This window comes from Homarus americanus, unplaced genomic scaffold (genome assembly GCF_018991925.1).
Source record: "Homarus americanus isolate GMGI-L3 unplaced genomic scaffold, GMGI_Hamer_2.0 scaffold34360, whole genome shotgun sequence".
Classification (NCBI taxonomy): domain Eukaryota; kingdom Metazoa; phylum Arthropoda; class Malacostraca; order Decapoda; family Nephropidae; genus Homarus; species Homarus americanus.
This window is the reverse complement of record NW_024739403.1, coordinates 4,331,095-4,350,640: the sequence shown is the minus strand read 5'-3', so window position 1 is coordinate 4,350,640 and position 19,546 is coordinate 4,331,095. Positions and strand designations below refer to the sequence as shown.

Genomic DNA, 19,546 nt, shown 5'->3' with positions numbered 1-19,546 from the left:
AATTTTCTGGGTAAACTTACAGTGTTGGTATTCGTGGGACGTCATATTCTGGTTAATTCCTAAAGAATCCGGGATGACATCACGAACATCTTGGTATTGCACATAAGAGGTTCACAATAGCTTCTAAAGAATCCGGATTGACATTACGCAGTACAGTATCAAAAATAAAGGTACTGACCACGCGGTATATACTATGGTGGTGCATCTTAGTAGTAGTTGTAATTTACGTTATCAATATGAAATGCATTGAAGAATAAGTTAATAATAAGAACAACAATACAAATGACAGAAGTTATAATAATAATTAATTCAACTTACATATCATCATCTTTGTAATGTTCCGCCTCCTCCAATGGTCGAGGCTCCTCATTGGCCGACGTAGAGTGCGAGGATGACGTCGACGAGGAACGGGTCACTCCCTGTAGAAGAAAACGGGAAATATTAAACAACACGTTTTCTCTGCCGGAGGGTAAACACAACGATTCAGAGACTATGATATGCAGTTAGAAAAATGCTGAATATAATGTTAAGATGACGAAAGGAATACTTCTTAAGTTATGGGTACAAAAATAATATGTGGACTTTTCTGTGATAGAATTTTAATGGGTGACTGTAAACACATTCATCATTGAGTTAAAAGAAATGTCACATATATTTCCATTACTTATACTAGTTAGAGAATATTGAAAGTTGATTTAAAGATGATGTAGAAAGATAATTTGCGAACTAAACAGAGAAAACGCACCAATCCAGACACGGCCGCCTGCCTCATCACTCCTGCCCAGTGCACCGTGCCAAACTTGTCTAATAAACTGACTACAACTAACTTTCCTACATTTAGCCTCTATAAATATCCCTTGAATATTTAAATCACGAAAAACAAAAAAATCCACACACACAAGAAATTTATAACACGTGGCAGTCTTCTAGCGTATATAAATAACTTAACTCGGCTGAAAATTCACACACAAGCATTACACCAGTCATCGTCAGCCATCACATCACACGACAAATATTTCACAACACATCACCGTAGCCAACACACCAACTAAAACATACTTCAACATACTTCTGGTCTACTACGCAGCGCCCACACACACACACACCGGGCCATACCATCACCCAGCACAGCTTAATATAGACAATTATTCATGACAACAATAGCTTTATATTTAACTTCTGGCGTGTAGAAGGATCCACAGTAGAAGCTTAGTGACCCCTGACAGCCACGAGGTTATGCAGTAATGCTTATGTGTCACTGTATAATGTATTGAGAATTGTGTAGTATAATGATGTTATTTATATACACCCACTATCACCACTCCCTCCACCCCTAAACACCCTACCTAACACATCTTGCTTGAGCTAAACAAAGGAGAAGTGATTAATGTTGATGACTCTACAACTCTACACTGTACAACAAGAGGCCGACTGAGCAGGTGAGAGACCTCCAAAGAGAAAGAGAGAAAGAGAGAGAGAAACCCACCACCTGCAAAAAGAGAGAGACGCCCCCTCACCCCCTACCTCCTCCACATCCGGGACTTTGACAGCATTCGTGTCATCGGGTCTTAATTAAAAAAAACATCTAAGTAAAAGTAGTGTTTCCTTTCTCTCCTCACAACAGAAGATATGAGTCACGCGTCCAGTTACACAATGAATAAACTAGCACATTTTTTTCTTTTTTTTAAACCTCAAGAAGTAAGATTATATTATGATGAACTGAAGATTAAACACCCTGAGATTATTTCACCTGATTAAATATTCTGTTAGCCTGGGTTTTGGTTAGGTTAGCTTGATGGTGGTTTGGTTAGATTAGTGTTAAAGATGGTTAGGTTAGGTTAAGCATGTGTAGAATAGCGTTACGGTGGCTTAGTTAAGTAAGGTTCATGTGGGGCTAATCTTTAAAGAAAAAAATACGAGACACTATTGACATACTTCAGATGAGCGAAATTCTTGAGGTATTGGGAATTTTTTTTTATTTAGGGTCGTAAGTATTAAGTAATTATCCATTTTAGAAGATGTGAACAAGGCGATGTGTGGAAGAGGCATAAACAAGGTGGTGTGGAAGAGGCATAAACAAGGTGGTGTGGAAGAGGCATAAACAAGGCGATGTGTGGAAGAGGCATAAACAAGGTGGTGTGGAAGAGGCATAAACAAGGTGGTGTGTGGAAGAGGCATAAACAAGGTGATGTGGAAGAGGCATAAACAAAGTGATGTGTGGAAGAGACATAAACAAGATGAACAATGACCAGGTGAAGTACACAATACACACACTCCACCAAACTACAGCATCAGAGAGGGACATGCTACCCACACTTCCTAATAGCTCTACACTCTACCTTAACCCCGAGGGCATATGAAACATTTTCCAATTATAACAAAACTTCAGGTAAATCCCCCAAAAACTCTCGCTTCACATCTAAGGAGACATGCAGCCTAGTCTCGTCTCTCCATCCACACATATTGAGCTTAAATTTCCTTACAAATCTCACCGCCATACACCTCCACCTCAACTCTTCTCACATGTAAACAAACAATTCGCGTTTTCTTTGAGGGTAAATTTCTCAAGACTAACTTCAATATTACCAGAAAAAAAAACACACTTGAGTTATTTTTAAAAGTGAATCTTACGAAGCTTATCTGGTTTAATTTTTTCTGGTATAATTTGTGAGGATTTTCAAGAGCGTGTGTGTGTTGTTGGTCAAGTCCTTTACATAGTTGGCAACATTGAAGTTGTTTAAATATAGGAAATGCCTAAAGATAATGTTGGCTATGTATACAGTGATTATTATAATTATAGAAGATACACACGCACGCACGCACACACTCATAGAAGCATCCACACGAGGCATCTACATACACTCTTACGCTCAGACAGACAGACATAACAGTCACTCAGACAGACAGACACATACACACTTTTACTGTCCACAATAACAACAAATATCACTACAATGTCATGATTAAATATTGGGAATTAAATTACATTCTCTTATAACTATGGTAATTTTTTCTTCAGGACTATAATTAAATAAAACATTTTATTATAACAAAAACAAAACAAAGAAACGTATTCACTTATTACCGTTTAACAAAAAAATATTCTCGACTGCTATAACAAAAACCAACCAAATATCTTATTACTTTCAGGCAACAACAACAAACACTTAAGAACTATTATAAACAAAACACTTATGGGATATTGCAAACACAAACAGTAATGGACTATTGCAAACAAACTCCTATTAACTATTGCAAACACAAACACTTAAGAACTAGTACAAACAAACTCTCATACACTATTGCAAACAGAAAACAAAGAACAAAAACATGTTTACTTGTTTGCTTATCATGCTGTACAATATGCAATAGAGCTCACATGACGGTACACGGTGCACCTAACGAAAGGGACACGGTAGTCTCAAGACACGGCGTACATTTAACGTGTTCAGTTCATCACCAAACGGTACACTTAACACAGCTCACGTCAGTAACACAAAACGGTACACAGATCACGCCAACACAAAACGGTACACAGTTCACGTTATCAACATAAACTCACACTACACCCACTAACATACTGCACTGCACCTACGCTACACTACACCCACAGTAAACTACACACACATAGCACACTCCACCACACTACACCCACATCATACAAAACCTACACTATACTACACCCACACGCCACAACACTACACCTCACCATCCACTCCGTAGGAAAAAAATTCTCACTGAATTTTTTAATACAGGAAGGACTTAACAGATGGTGGTAAGGTAACTTGAGGAGATTATGGTCAACTATTTTAACCCCAGGAAGTATTAAGGTGTAAACAAACTTGAGCTGGCAGGTATTTTGTTTACTTGTACTATTTTTTTTATTTTTTTTTTCACAATTTTTTACTATTTTGTTTGCCAGTTGTTTTCTTTTTACTATTTGTTTCTTTGTTTACTATTTGGGTTTTTGTTTATTCTTAGTTTTTTGTTTGCTCTATTGTTTACTATTTGGGCTTTGTTTACTAATTTTTTTTTATTATTATGTTTACTATTTGGGCTTTTACTAAATTTTTTTTTTACTATTATGTTTACTATTCTGACGGCTTATTTTTTGTCTACTATTCTACTATTGGTTTTTGTCTACTTTACATACAGTTCTGGCGATGTATGTAGTGGGTTTGTGGGTTTGTGTCAAATGGGATTTTATCTGATGTGGTTTTCCCTCCCCGGGCTGATATCTGGTCAAGGAGTCCCCACCCTAACAGATCATTATTATTATTATTTTATTTAACAACAGTAAATGAATACCTGTTGTGAGAATATATATAAAGAACAAAATACATACGTGTGTTTTGAGAGAAAGGAAATTAACAAATAATACCTGGGTGTTCAGAAAGATAGATAAAATAGTATAATAAACAACACAAAATGATACGCCATCGCCATTCTTCAACGACACAACAACAACAAAACAAATGACACTCAGCGAAAAAGATAAAAAATAAATAAATAACGTCACTTGTATCAATTTTAGGAGAAAAACTTTATATAATTAAAAAAAATTTCGTTTTTTAGTGTGAATTTAAGCTCCGTATTGTGACATGCGTTGACTGAGCTTCGTAATGTTGACATGCGTAGACAGTAAAAGAACATGATTAATATGACCTGTTTGACGGGATCTGTTTTAGCCTCCACCAGACACTGCCGTCTCTCCCACCCTCACTGTCTCTCCACCATCACCACCAGCTTGTTCCCGCTATCGCTCTTGTTGCTGCTACTACTGCTACTTCTTCTGCTACTGCTCCAGCTGGTCAAACTCCCACCCCGACTGCGTGCACTCTTACGGGGTGGGAGCGATGGCTTTACCACAGTGGAGGGGCAAACGAGCGTGAAAAAAAATGGAGGGATTTCAACATTATAACAACAAGCTATTTTTTCTATAACACCATAATATTTTTCAATCACTGTCATAAAAAAAACAAAAACGGAATAAAAAAAATTATCTTGGTCATTTCGTACACAGTGAAACCTCTATTTAATGAACTATATACAGTAGTTAAAAGTCCGTTATATCGAGGGTCCGTTAGATGAGAAACCCTCCATATAATTCGTTAACTGGAGAGAGAAGTCCGGTAAAAGGAGGTTTCACTGTAGTCAGAATAGTTTAATACCTGAAGACGTCATGTAAGTTACTTTTATGAGGGGCTTTTAATGTCTCACAGGAGGGGGAGAGGGGAGGGGAGGGGAGGGGAGGGGAGGGGAAGGGAGGGGAGGGAGGGGGTAAGGAGGAAAGGGGGGAGGGTGTTATCAGTGTTGAGGAGGTTGTGCCAAGAGGGCGTCCTGCTGATGGTAGTGCTAGTGGGGGTATTGGTGGAGGGTGAGGGAGGGTAGAGATGGTGGAGGTGTTGGTGGAGGGTGTTGGTGTTAGGGGTGGTGGTGGTGGTGAGTGAAGCTGGTGGTGTACATGGTGGTGTTGGAGGTATTACTAGGGGTGATGGTGTTGGTAGAGGTGGTGAAGATGGTGGTGGTGGTGAGAGGTACAGTGACGTTTCCAGGTGAGTCAGACAAAGTTGGAGAATTCGCTGGGGCAGGAAATAGTGGTCAGGTGAGGCATTATTAAGGAAGGAAGGAAGGAAGGAAGGCAGAATGTTAGGGGAAGGGACGGAGGGACGGAGAGAGAGGGGGAGGCAGGGAAGGGGAGAGTCAAAGGAAGACGTAAAAATAGACACAAACACAAAAAGGAGAGGGATCAGTAAGAGGTGAGAAGGAGGGAAGGGAGAGAGTGGCCATGGAGGTGAGGGATGGGAGAGGGAGGGACAGACAAAGCGACAGGTAAAAATAGACAGGAAAAACACCAGTAGTTGAGGAGAGACGGGCAGCTGCTTGAGAGGGAGGGAGGGAGAGAGAGAGAAAGAAGAGGGGAGGGCAGTGTAAGGGAGGAGTAAGGGAGGAAGAGAAGGGTGGAGGGCAGTGTAGGGAGGGAGGGAGAAGGTAGAAAGAGTGTGATGGAAGGGAGCAAGTATGTACATAGGAAGAATAGGGAAGATCAAGAGAAGGGAAAGGGGGGGAAGGGAGACAGGAAGCGAGGAAAGGGAGATAGGGAGGGAGGCGGAGGGCAGGCCATGTGGGGGTACAGGGTTAAGAGCGGGTTCCGGGTTCCAGAGAAGTAGGCCTAAAGTATGAGCGTGGGAGGGAGCGTAGGGGGGAGGGGGGGAGGGAGGGAGAGAAGGATGTTGGCAAGTAGGTAAGGATGGAGGGATGTAGGAAAGTAGGTAGGAATGGAAAGATGTCGTCATGGTAAGGAGGGATGTACTGTAGGCATGCATGAAGAGATGTAGGTAAAAGATCGGTAGGTTGGTAAGGTACTAGAAGGAACACCTGCAGGATGTCTCACCTGAAAGTCTTAAGTTTTCACCCAAAGAAATTCTATGACAAACAGTGAAAAACAAACGGGGGTGAATATGCTGATGTGGCGTGACAACTCGAATCACTTACCAACCAAGAGCCAATCAACTTCTACGAAATGAGACCGTTGCCATGATCGCTAAATTGGGCCTTGACTGTGCTATGTTATTGTTATTATTTATTACACTGTACTGAGTCATGGTGGTCAGGTCATGAGTAACAAGGTCATGGGAGATCAGAACAAGATGGTCAAGTCGCAATGAACCTACCACGAACACCTGCGAAGTTAATGTAGGTGTTTTTAATTATTTCATCACACTACTTTGGCTACCATGGGAGTCCTCGTCTGCCTACATTTTGGTGTGTTTGGAATTGAGAGGCAGATGGAGAACGTACAGAAAGTGTATTAGAGACAAGAGAAGAAGAGATAAATGGGTTAGGGAAAGAGATAGTGAAGTGGTTATCGAGGTTACTGTGGTGTAGGGTGAGGGTGGGTGTGTTGGGAGGGGGAGGGAGGGTGAGGGAGGAAAGGGAGGAAAGGGAGGGAGGGAAGGGAGGGAGGGTGTTTTGGGTGAGTGGGGGCTGGAGGGGGTGTGTTGGGTGGGAGGGGGATGGAGGAGGTGTGTTGGGTGGGTGGGTGAGGGAGGGTGTGTTGGGTGGACGGAAATAAAGTCCACAGGAAAAAAAGTCACATGACTTGTACACATTGACAACACAATATATATATGATGGCATTGCACGTAGGTTAGGTTAAGTTAAGTTAAGTTAAGTTAGGTTAGGTTTTTTCCGTGCCTTTTTATCTGACTTTTTTTCTTGTGACTTTTTTCCTGGATTCGTGTGTTGGGTGGGTGGATGAGGGAGGCTGTGATGGGTGTGTGAGTGCCGAGTGTTACCTGGGGTTCGTCCCTGGGGTCTAGTCTCTGAGTGGACGGCGCGCGGCTGAGTCTGTGAAGCTTCTCCTCGAGGACGTCTTCGTACTCTCGGGCCTTGAGACTCATACGCTCGAAGCTGACCTTAGCAGTCTCCGCCGCCACCTTCTTCCACTTCGTGACCTTGATCCTCGTCCACTTCTGCATCAAGTCCGCTTTCTTCTGCGCATTCTTCAGGCGCTGTCCCACATGTACTTGAAACTTGTGAGCCAGCCGAGCCTTCACGTCTTTGTACAGTAAACTCAAGCGGAACTGAGAGCGGTGGAGGGCCAGGCTCAGTCGTAATTGACATTGGATATAAACAAGATTGGCTCTGTTCAGCCACCGTTGACAGGTTTCCGTGGTGCGGCTGTGGACGACGTTGTAAGTGCCCCCAGCCTTGACCTGGAGGTCCTCGTATACGTCACTGGCCCGACGCCTCGCGTCCTGGTACACCTCGGTAGCACGGGACTGTAGCCCACTGTACACGTCCTGCACACTCAACTTGGTCTGGTACCACACTAGGCCCGCTACACTCAACATGGACGCCTCTACCGCACTCATCAACACAAGCACAGGTCTTAAGTATGTTTGTACAGCCGCCATGACATATCCCAAGCTGATAAAAAAACAATGTCCATTACCGTCACACCACGCCACTTGTGTCCCCCGTCAAGACTTTCCGCAGGACGAGGAGGAGGAGGACATATTTGGCGTCATCTTATGCGAAGTATATGATAACGTCGTAGAGCACAGAGAAGGTACAGGCCACGTACAGGAGGAACACCACCAGGAACAATGCCGTCCAGGCCTCCATACTGAAGGCCTCACGCACCACACAGGCTTCGATACACCACTACTACAGCTTCCTAATGCTACTTATACACGACTAAATTATGGGTTGACGTAGATATCTGAAGGATACACAGTTATGAAATTATGTAATAGTAAATCTTTATAAAAACATTCACTCTTGTCTTGGTGTTACCACTACCAAAATAATGGTAACACTAACAGCATACTCTGCTTCAGTCTTAGGTATGGAAAAGTTGACACAATGCTTCAGGTACTCGTGAACCCCAGATCATGTCAAGTAGTGGCTGATGCCTAGAGCGAGAGGTCGAAGCTGACGTCTGCTTATGGACTTGGTGTTGAGACGAAGCAGGTGAACGTCAAGGCTCTGTGGGCTGTCACTTATGATAAACAAGAAGAGTTTGTTGACACTGCCACCCAGACACAGGTACTGGTGAGTTCTGAATGCTTGGGTACATCTTAAACTACGAGTCCAACACGAAACTTTCGTTGAACACAATAGTGTACACAAGATACTTCCACTTCATCGCCAAACTTACTAATCTAACAAATAGTTTCTTACTGTTCATATCTTAAATAAATGTTAAAAAAATAGCAGATCTATTCACAACCTCACGTCTAATACAGTGGTGGAGTGCGCCACTCTCCTCAAAACAAATATCGTTACAAGTGTCGAAGTCGTTCTCGTGGGTCGCAAAGTTCGCTAGTGGTGCCCCAGGTGTTAACTTGTGCCTCTAGCGCCTCTCACAGTACATCTCAGGCCCTGAGTATCACTCACACAATATCAAGTACTTGTACTGTCCGTTCACCCTGGTACGGCGGGGGCGCCACACACCACACCCTGTCACCACACCCTGTCGCCAACTCCTGGCGCAGCCCGGGGTTCGCCAGCCAGCCAGCCACTCCCTCCACACACAGTTACCTCAGCTGCCAACTTGGATGCAATAATGCTTATGTTACACCACTTCGGATAAAGACTAGCGTCTAGGGTGATAATATTAACGAAGGGCAATAGTGCAGTAGTATCAAGCTATGTTTAGCAGGGGGCGACACCAAGGGGCTGAGAGGCGACACTTGTCAGGGAGGACAACACGCACCACTGCTCTTGTGTCCATTAATCACCTCCACCAGAAAAAAAAATATTACACAAACTCTGCAGACACGACTATTAGAGGAAATATTCGCTTCAGTGCAATAAAACAAGAGAAGAACAAGCGTTGGTTAAGAGGGTGTAAGTGTGGGAGGTGAGGGGGGAGGGTGAGGGAGAAGGTGAGGGGGAGGGTGAAGAAAGAGGATGAGGGAGGACGGTGAGGGAGAACGGTGAGGGGGGAGGGAGGAGGATGGGGGAGGCAGGTGTTGGCGAGTTATATATATATAAAGAAGGTTCACGCCACACCAACACGCGGCGGTGGCGAGAGAGAGGAAGAACTTGGTGGCGGTGAGGGGTGACGATAAGGTGATTACTATATTGTGGAGGCTGCCAAAACCACAACACATTTACTAACACAAAACAACCTTACCTAACCTTCACCACCACCATACACTACTACTACAACCACACCACCACAATCATACACCATAACACACAACCATCACCACAACACAACAATCCAATAATTATTCTCTACATCTCACCATATCGGTAATTTACGATAGATGCCAAAGAGACAGTGAGGGAGGATAGTGAAGTCACGCCTTTATTTAATACTATGATGGTATCTTAGTGAGTCAAAAGGGACGATACCTATTCAACTAGGACAGGAACTATAAGTGTTAAGGTGTTACGGACTTGTTTTTCTGTTATTGACGGGTGTTATTGACGGATCCTGTTATTCACTTCTGTTATTCACGGATCCTGTTATTCACGGATCCTGTTATTCACGGATTCTGTTCTTTGCGGATCTGTTATTTTCGGATTCTGTTATTCACGCATTCCGGTGTTCAATATATGTTTGTCTTGTACTGTTACAGTATTCATGTTTTGTCATTCATTTCCTTTATCTTCCATTGTTATTGTGTTATTCAGGGGGTGATGAAGGAGGAAACGGAAGAGGAAATGGAGAAGGGAAGGAAAAGGAGGAGGAAATAGAGAAGGAAAAGGGGGCAGAATAAAAGAACAGTAAAAGAAGGAAGAGAAAAAGGAGGAGGAGAATAAGGAGGAAAAAGAGAAGAAATGAGATAAGAAGGAGGACACGAAGGAGGAAAAGAAGAAAGATTAAGAGGAAGAGATGATCAGCTTCCTCCCTTCCCCTCCTCAACTCACCAGAACACCGTAGCATGAGGTGAAGTAACCGACGTAAACACCGATAGTCACTTGTTTTTCTATTTCAGTAAAGCAGAGCGAATTTTGTGTTATATTTTTCGTCTCCCTTCACGGTGTTAGTAAGTTGGCACTAAGTTTGGTTAAGTTATGCAAGCAGTTTCCTCCAGCTACACACACACACACACACACACACTAAACACACAAACAAATAAACACTTACAAATACACATATCTACGTATACATACAGTACACACATATAAATAAACACACATGCACACCATAAACGTACACGCCTCCTCTCACGTACACAAATAGATAAGTAATCAACCCTCAACAAGAAAAACAAATTAACAAGGCCAGGAAGAACAAGGGGGCAAAATATCTAGGTCTCTCCCCGTTGGCACACCAGACCACTGTCCACTCTGGCTTGTACTGGTCGACCCTTACCAACACAGGTGACCAGGAACGTCTAATTAACAGGCGTTGTTTCCTTAATGAAGTCTAGTGGTTCTGCCTGATGATATGTAGTGAAGTATTATCATCCTAACACACACACACACATACAGGTAGGTGGTGGTGATGTGGTGACAAACTAAATAAAAGAATGCCGTGTTATCTCGTTCCGGCCACAGCGTCATGCAACACGAGTCCCCACTACGTTAAGTACTTGGTCACTTTTCTCGTTATGGTTCATCAACAGTGATAGATAGATAGATAGATATAGACGGATAAAAGATACTGATAAACACAGATATAGATATATAGTTAGATCGACAAATAAATAGATAGATACGAAATTTTGCTTGGCATGGAGTGTCTTAATTTTGTTTACGTTACCCATCTATATTATACCGTTTTCTTTAAACGACAAAGCCGTGTAACGTTTCCCACTTTCTTTGGTGAGCCACGCGGCGTAAATCTCATCCCACGCCAGTTGTAACCGTAATAAAACAAACTTTATTCCTCTCTTATATAATATTATTGGTTAATATAAATACAAGAAATATCGGAAGATTAAATTTTGTTTCAAGTTTTACTATTTGATGAGATACATAGTTAAATAATTATAAGATGTGAAAAAAAATGAGAACGAAGGTCAAGTTTACGGAAGGTGAGGGACTCATGAGGAGACGTCATAACCCAGATCTATTATTGTTTACGTGTGACAAAGGCGCGTGTTGGGTGGAGGGCATGGGTGGAGGGGAGAAGGAGAGGTGTGTGTGTGGTAGTAGTGAGTGAGGTGAGAGGCAGAGGGCACCAGAGCAGAGTGGACCAGAAAGGGCATGACGGGCAACAACAACAACAGCAAGATGAACGCGGTCGGTGTGGGGGCAAGAGCCGTCCTCAAGGTCAAGGCGGCGATGCAGTGGTTGCAGATCCATACTGCATCCACTACTCAAAACCGCCCCTATCACCCTCCCTCCCCGCGCTGTCACCACCCACCCAAACATCCAACACACTTGACAACATTCGCAAACGTACTGAACGCCTTGTCGATCACAATGGCGGAGACAGTTAAGATATTTGGAAAACTCCGTCTATGTTTTTGGTTGTGCAACGTGGAAAGTGGTTGTCCCCCAAGGGCAGGGGTCCAGGACGGCAGCGGGAGGCAGGGAGCATCACTAGCCACAATCTATCCTCTCCTACCTTAGGTAATTCTCACTAAAAAGCATATAGTCGAGAGGTTTGTAGTCACAGGACAAAACCCAACCTAACTTAACCTAACACTGTCCACGGTTCATAAAAGATTTTAAGTTACGGCAACACCGCAACATACATCATAGGCTTTTGAAGAGGGAAAAAAATCCCCATAACACACGGGAAACACTCAAGAGACAAGATGTCCTACACTGTCTCCAAGACTGTGTTCCTCTCGCCATAATACGACAACATTATTAATATTCACGCGGGTATTGTGTATAAACATCAATGCATCTCTAAATATGGGTTTAGGGCATTATTGGGTATAGCTGTTACAAATTTGGGTAAATACTGTACACGTAGCAGTTGTTCAGACGAGTGGAGCATGACCAATGGCGCTAATTCATTCTTAACGTTAGCCTAGTGGGTCTTCGAGACATAATATTCTTATAACTCTCAGAAGAAAATACTCATTAATCCAGCCACCATTCAAGTGTTCCTCTGTACACACGGAGGACCACATACCCCAGTGCTTCTTTAACTTCGTGGAGCACCGTCCCCCAATTCCATGGAATCCACGGCGATCACTCAACATGCGCCACTCAACACAAAAACAAAAACAAAATTCCTTGCTACCATAATAATAATAATAATAATAATAATAATAATAACAATACCCAAAACAGCAACAATAACAAAACATTACCTTAATAATTTCCGCCTTATTTATGAGAATTGGTGTTAATTACATAATACCATTTGATCCTACATTACAAAAAAATAGATTACATTATGAAGAATAAAGACAAATATGGTGGTGGTGATCTTGTAGAAAAAATCAAAAACAAAGACGATAGTTGTACCTTAAGGCGAGACAAGGGCAAGAATCTGCCTCGTGGGGTTTGTTAATTAAAAGAGAAATAAAACGCATTCCAGGTCTGCCCAATGCTTGTCCGGTCGTCTTGTTTTATTGATTGAATCTATATCAGGGGTAAGGGGGGCCAGGGGGGGGCTGAGGGAGGAAACAGCGGGAAGACAACAGGTAAGAGAAAAAGTGGTGAGGTAGAGAGAGCGAGATCCACCTGCAGTACCTGGGAGCTGATGAGACTACTACCATTACTACTACCACCACTACTACCACAACCATCACTACTACCACCACTATCACCAGCACCACCACCGCCATTATCACCAGCATTACCATTACAACCACCACCACTACCACCATTACCACCATCAGCACCACTACTAGCCCTGGGTAGCAACAGTACTTTGACCGTACGAGCCACCCAGCCACACGTGATAGATACACCCACTTGCCTTCCTCCTCCTCTTCTATCCCCTGTTCCTCTTTGTCCTCCTCCTCCTCCTGTTCTTCTCCTCCTCCCTACAGCTTATCAGACTCCCCGAACCTACACTCAGAGTAACACACTAATTGACCACTTAAGGCGTGGCTGTGGTGATGGATTGTTGTTGTGGTTATAGATTGTTGTTGTTGTGGTTACTGGTGGTGGTAGTGGATTGTTGTTATTGGTGGTGGTAGTGGGTTGTTGTTATTGGTGGTGGTGGGTTTTGGTTATTGGGGGGTGGTAGTGGGTTGTTGTTATTGGTGGGTGGTAGTGGGTTGTGGTTATTGGTGGTGGTAGTGGGTTGTTGTTATTGGTGGTGGTAGTGGGTTGTGGTTATTGGTGATGGTGGTGGGTTGTGGTTATTGGGGTGGTGGGTGGGTTGTGGTTATTGGTGATGGTGGTGGGTTGTGGTTATTGGGGGGTGGTTGTGGGTTGTTGTTGTCGTTGTTGTATTGTGGGGGTGGGATAGGAAAGATACAGTCAGGGTGTGGCGAGTCCTAGGTTCATCCTTCACCACTACCCACCCAGATCCTCTCTACTAGGCCCATGCCTCTCTACTACCCGCCCATGCCACCCAGATCCTCTCTATTACGCCGCCCATGCCACCCAGATCCTCTCTATTAGAGCCCATGCCACCCCCTCCCCTCAATATCACAGACCCCACCCGTACAACCACCATTATCCTACAACAATCACCACTTACTACAACCACTACCACACCTTCAACTACCAACACCTACCACCATCACCACCAACACCTACTACCATCACCACCAACAAACACACAACAATACCAACACCTACAACTACCACCAACACCTACTACCATCACCACCAACACCTACAACAACCACCAACACCTACAACTACCACCAACACCTACTACCATCACCACATACTACCACACCACCACACCTACCAACACCTACAACAACCACCAACACCTACAACTACCACCCAACACCTACTACCATCACTACAACACCACCTACAGCTACCACCAACACCTACCCACCATCACCACCAACACCTACAACTACCACCAACACCTACCACCATCAGCACCTACAGCCACCACCACTACACACCACTCAACACCTACAACATCACACCACCAACACCTACTACCATCACTACCACACCAACTACCATCCTTCACCTACCACAACTACCACCACCTCGATGCACGCGCCTGTGAGAGCGATGGTCTGATGAATGTGCATTAATTACCAGAGGTGACCTTGACGCCTGGCCGAGTGAGAACCAGTGTGACAATGGTAGGCCGCCGCCCCCTTACCTGTCAATTTGTGGCCCCCTCACCTGTCAATATTATGTGGTCCCCTTACCTGTCAATGTGTGGCCCCCTTCACCTGTCAATTTATGGGCCTCACCTGTCAATATTATGTGGTCGACTCACCTGTCAATATTATGTGGTCACCTCACCTGTCAATTTGTGCTCCCTTCACCTATCAATATATTATTGCCCACCTTTACCTGTCTTAATTTTTATAACCTTCTCTGGCAGCCCCACCTGTCACATAACTAACAGACCATACCCTCCCTCCCCCCACACACACTGGCTGGCTGGATGAACGAAAGCCGTGGGTGTGTGTGTGTGTGTGTCGTAGTGTGAGGGCCGGGATACATTCGGGTTAAGACAAGAGGAACACAGGGGAGCCCAACCCACCTCACCTGTAACTGTATACACAAGAGGGAGGAGTTTTCCATGCCACAACACGGAGATAAGCGCTGGACTCGATAAACCGGACTTTATCGCTATCATCACACATGCAAGTCACTGAACTGGCTGGTTGGTTGGCTGGCTGGCTCGAATAACCGGAGTATATATATATTTCTTAAAAAAAAAGTAGTGGTGCCTGAGGGGATACTTAACTAGTCTGTTGTAACCACTTATAAACTATTCCTTCTCTCACTCCCTCCCTCCCCCCTTCCCCCTCCTCTTCCTCCTCCTCTCACCCACTCTTACTCCCTCTCTCCTCCTCTCACCTCCCCCCTCCTTCCCTCACCCCCAACAATCCTCATTCCCAACCAACTCAACCATTTTTTTTAAGGACTGGAGGCAAACTGGTTCAGCGCAGGAGACTACGAGTGAGCGAAGCAATCCGACACTTCACAGCTCGGCCCCAAGATCAGCGGGTCATCCTTCTGTGAGACGGTGTTCTATACTACTGCTGCTACTACTAGTACTACTACATCCTACTATACATACTCACACCTGACTCATTCCCACATACAATTGCCACACTCCCAATCTCGCGTAAAGTTTTTTTTTTACAGAAATTAATAAAAAAACGACACTTACTGCCGCTGTCTGTCATCCAGTCAACCAATCATACATGAAGAATGATGATGTGACAAATTACAATCAACGCTCGTATAAACAACAATCAACGCTCTTATAAACAGCAACATTCAACACTCGCATAAACAACAATCAATGTATAAACAACTATCACACACGTATAAATAACACTGTTCAAATAAACAATTAAACAAAAACAATAACAGAAGACCATACGAGAAGAAACAAACAGGAACCCAAAAATATAATAATAGTAAAAAATAGAGAAAGACGAAGGTACAATTAACTACTAAAGTCCGTTCGCCTCTCCTCCTGAACCACCAACACCCGAGAGATTCGTGAACCCGAAGCAGTAGACCCATACATTATTCTGTCCATAAATGCTTCGGATTCACGAGTCTGAATCTCGGGGTTGGTGGTTCAGTAGGATAGGCGATCGGACTTTAATAGTTGACTGTACGTGACATGTATAATTAGTCTTTCACCTTGGCAATCCCGATCAGGTATTCATAGGAGTTATCTCAAGAAAACAAACAAAATATAATTACTGGTCGCTGGACACTACCTGCTTTCTAGATAAACTTGAGGTGGACGGAAGTACGGGAGAACTTTGGAACGAATAGACAGACAGACCTCTAAGACTCCTACCCCCACCACAGCAGTACATACCCCCCACCCCCCTCATTCACCAGGTTAGCTAACTGTGTCTAGGCAAGGAGTGAGTCTAGAAGGTAAGGTGGTAATCCCCCAGGGCGGGACACACCACCTCACGCGCCTGACATCCCATTAAGGGCCTGTTTGCTACTGATTACTTATAGGCACATCGACCTTATCACACACACACACAATAGACAGAAGTTTACTCCACATAGCCAATCGTGTGTGTGTGTGTGTGTGTGTGTGTGCGTGCGTGCGTGCGGGTGTGCGTGCGTGTGGGTGTGCGTGCGTGCGTGCGGGTGTGCGTGCGTGTGGGTGTGCGCACAAGAGATCCAACACCTAATCAGATGTGCATCTCAAGCCTTTGGCAGACTCGGTACCTATGTCTTCAGCTGTAGGGAGCTGAAATTACTTACAAAGTTGTTCATATATCGAGCAGTGGTCCTCCCCACCCTGCTATATGGCAGCGAGACATGGGTCACATACAGGAGGCACCTCAAGGAACTTGAAAACTCTCAACAACGTAGTTTACGTTTCACCCTACGAGTTCGCCGGGAAGACAAGAGAACAAATGCCAGTATTTTCGCTGACACCAGCTGTAGGAGCATCGAGGCTACCATTATCCATGAACAACTACGCTGGACTGGTCATGTGACCTACATGGACGACAATAATCTTAAGACAAACCTGAAAAAGTGCCAAATCGACCCCTTCACCTGGGAGACGATCACTCAACACCATAACAATTAGAGGAGCACCACACGAGAAGGTGTCAATAATTTCCAGACTGCATACCGAGGCGTCAGAAAGACGCTGCGGCCGCCCCCTTCCCGCACTAGATGTAGCCCTCCACATATGCAACATCTACCGGTCCCGTATCGGCCTCTCGAGTCACCTCAGCGTTCACCAACGAAGGTGACATCCTTAATAATTCATATCATTGTGACAGCAAAGTAGTCGTAATGTGCATGGCAAAAAACACATGCAACACCTTTCTACAATAACAATGAAATCCAGTTAGATCTCATTAACGAGTTATGTTGCCCAGGTATGTATTTGTGTAATGAAGGGAACAGAAGTGTGGAGATAGACAGACTGACAGACACAGACAGGTAGCATAACAAAATGACAAACAAGTAAGCAAGAATACAGACACACAAACAGACACACATACGGCCAGACAGAGAAATAGACAGAATAATCCTATAGATTTCTACTGTGAACCACTCTTATGAACCACTGCTGTGAACCATGGAGTCTGGTGGCCGAGAGGAGTGTCTAGTACAGCAATATAACCTGGACGAAGAGAACATCCGCTTCCCCCCAGGCTGGAGGAGGAGGAGGTGGTAGTAGTGGAGGAGGTGGTGGTGGTGGGGGAGAAGGGGAAAGAGGTGGTGGTGGACGAGAAGGGGGCGGTGGTGGAGGAGAAGGGGGCGGTGGTGGACGAGAACGGGGCGGTGGTGGAGGAGGAGGGATTGGTGGTAGTGGAGGAGGTGATGGTAGTGGTAGTTAAGTTTTTGTGGTGGTGAGGACGCCGGTGTGTGTGTGTACAAGTATGTGTGTGTGAGTGAATCCTTAAGGTTCAACGAGCCAGCTAGCAAGCTAGTCATTCAGCCAGCAAGGTAACCGGCCAGTCAAGTAACCATTCAGTCAGACAATATCAACCGAATCCAGGTAAAAAAGTCACAGGAAGAAAGTCACAGGAAAAAAGTCACAGGAAAAAAAGAAAAGTTAACTATCGAATTCTCACATTTTTTAAGGTTAATATGTCAATCAGTTTCAGTAAAGGAATATGCAGAACTGATGGTAACCTAACCTAACCTAACCTTTATTACCGGCCACCATAAATTAATTGTGACTTTTTTTCCTGTGACTTTTTTCCTAGCCAAAATTGTGACTTTTTTCTGTGACTTTATTACCGGCCACCTATCAACCAGCCAGCCATTCAGTCAGTCAAGTAGCTAGTTAGTTAGCCATCAGCCAGTCAACTAACCAGCCAGCTAGGAAGGTAACTAACCGGGCGGAGATAAACAAAGAAGTTCTAATATAGTAACTGACCTCCTCTTCCTTAACTAGCACCTGCCCTTCACTAACACCTCCCCTTCACTAACACCTCCCCTTCACTAACACCTCCCCTTCACTAACACCTCCCCTTCACTAACACCTCCCCTTCACTAACACCTCCCCTTCACTAACACCTCCCTTCACTAACACTTCCTTCACTAACCTTTAACACTTCCTTCACTAACACCTCCTTCACTAACACCTTCACTAACACCTCCCTTCACTAACACCTCCTTCACTAACACTCCCTTCACTAACACCTTCACTAACACCTCCCTTCACTAACACCTCCCTTCACTAACACCTAACGCACTAACACCTCCCTTCACTAACAACTCCTCCCTTCACTAACACTAACACCTCCCCTTCACTAACACCTCCCCTTCACTAACACCTCCCCTTCACTAACACTTCCCCACTAACACCTCCCCTTCACTAACACCTCCCCTTCACTAACACCTCCCCTTCACTAACACCTCCCCTTTACTAACACCTCCCCTTCACTAACACCTCCACTTCACTAACACCTCCCCTTCACTAACACCTCCCCTTCACTAACACCTCCCCGTAATAGTTCTCTCTCTCTCACAAAACACCAATCCCTCAACTCCCTCTTCAACACATATTCTATAGTCCATTACTTAATTGGTAGAGGAGTGAGACTAATGGGTAGATGGACAAGATAATGACATATTCTGGTTTAACTGTACCTAGGGGGTTATTAAAAGGTGTACCGAGTAGGTGTCATTGTGTGTATGTTAAGGAAATATGTAACAGTTATCCCTTTGTTGTTGTGTGTATGTCAAGGATATATTTAATAGTTATCCCTTTATTAAGTTATCGTTTTCTCATCATACTTACTCCCATTTTCTATGATTGAAGGATGTCACGTGTCCCCAGTTACTATTTCACAGTTACTCATTCTCAGTAACGAGTTCCCAGTTACTTGTCTCTGGTTAAGACTACAAGGTTACGAGTTCCCAGTCACGAGTTCTGAATCACTATTTCTCAGTAACTTGTCCCCAGTTACGAGATCCCAGTTACGAGTTCCCAGTTACCAGTTCCAACAGGACGGACGTCGCGAGACAAATTATACATCAATTTCGTTTCTCGAGTCATGGC

General features: G+C 44.2%; 1 protein-coding gene across 1 annotated transcript in view; it reads right to left on the bottom strand.

The window, feature by feature from the left end:
• LOC121874616 (serine/arginine repetitive matrix protein 2-like) overlaps nt 1-19,546 on the bottom strand; it is a 151,297-nt gene that overhangs the window by 56,942 nt on the left and 74,809 nt on the right. Inside the window, exon 6 of the mRNA XM_042378844.1 lies at nt 319-419. Coding sequence (XP_042234778.1) covers nt 319-419 — 101 coding nt within the window. The remainder of the gene's footprint in view (nt 1-318; nt 420-19,546) is intronic.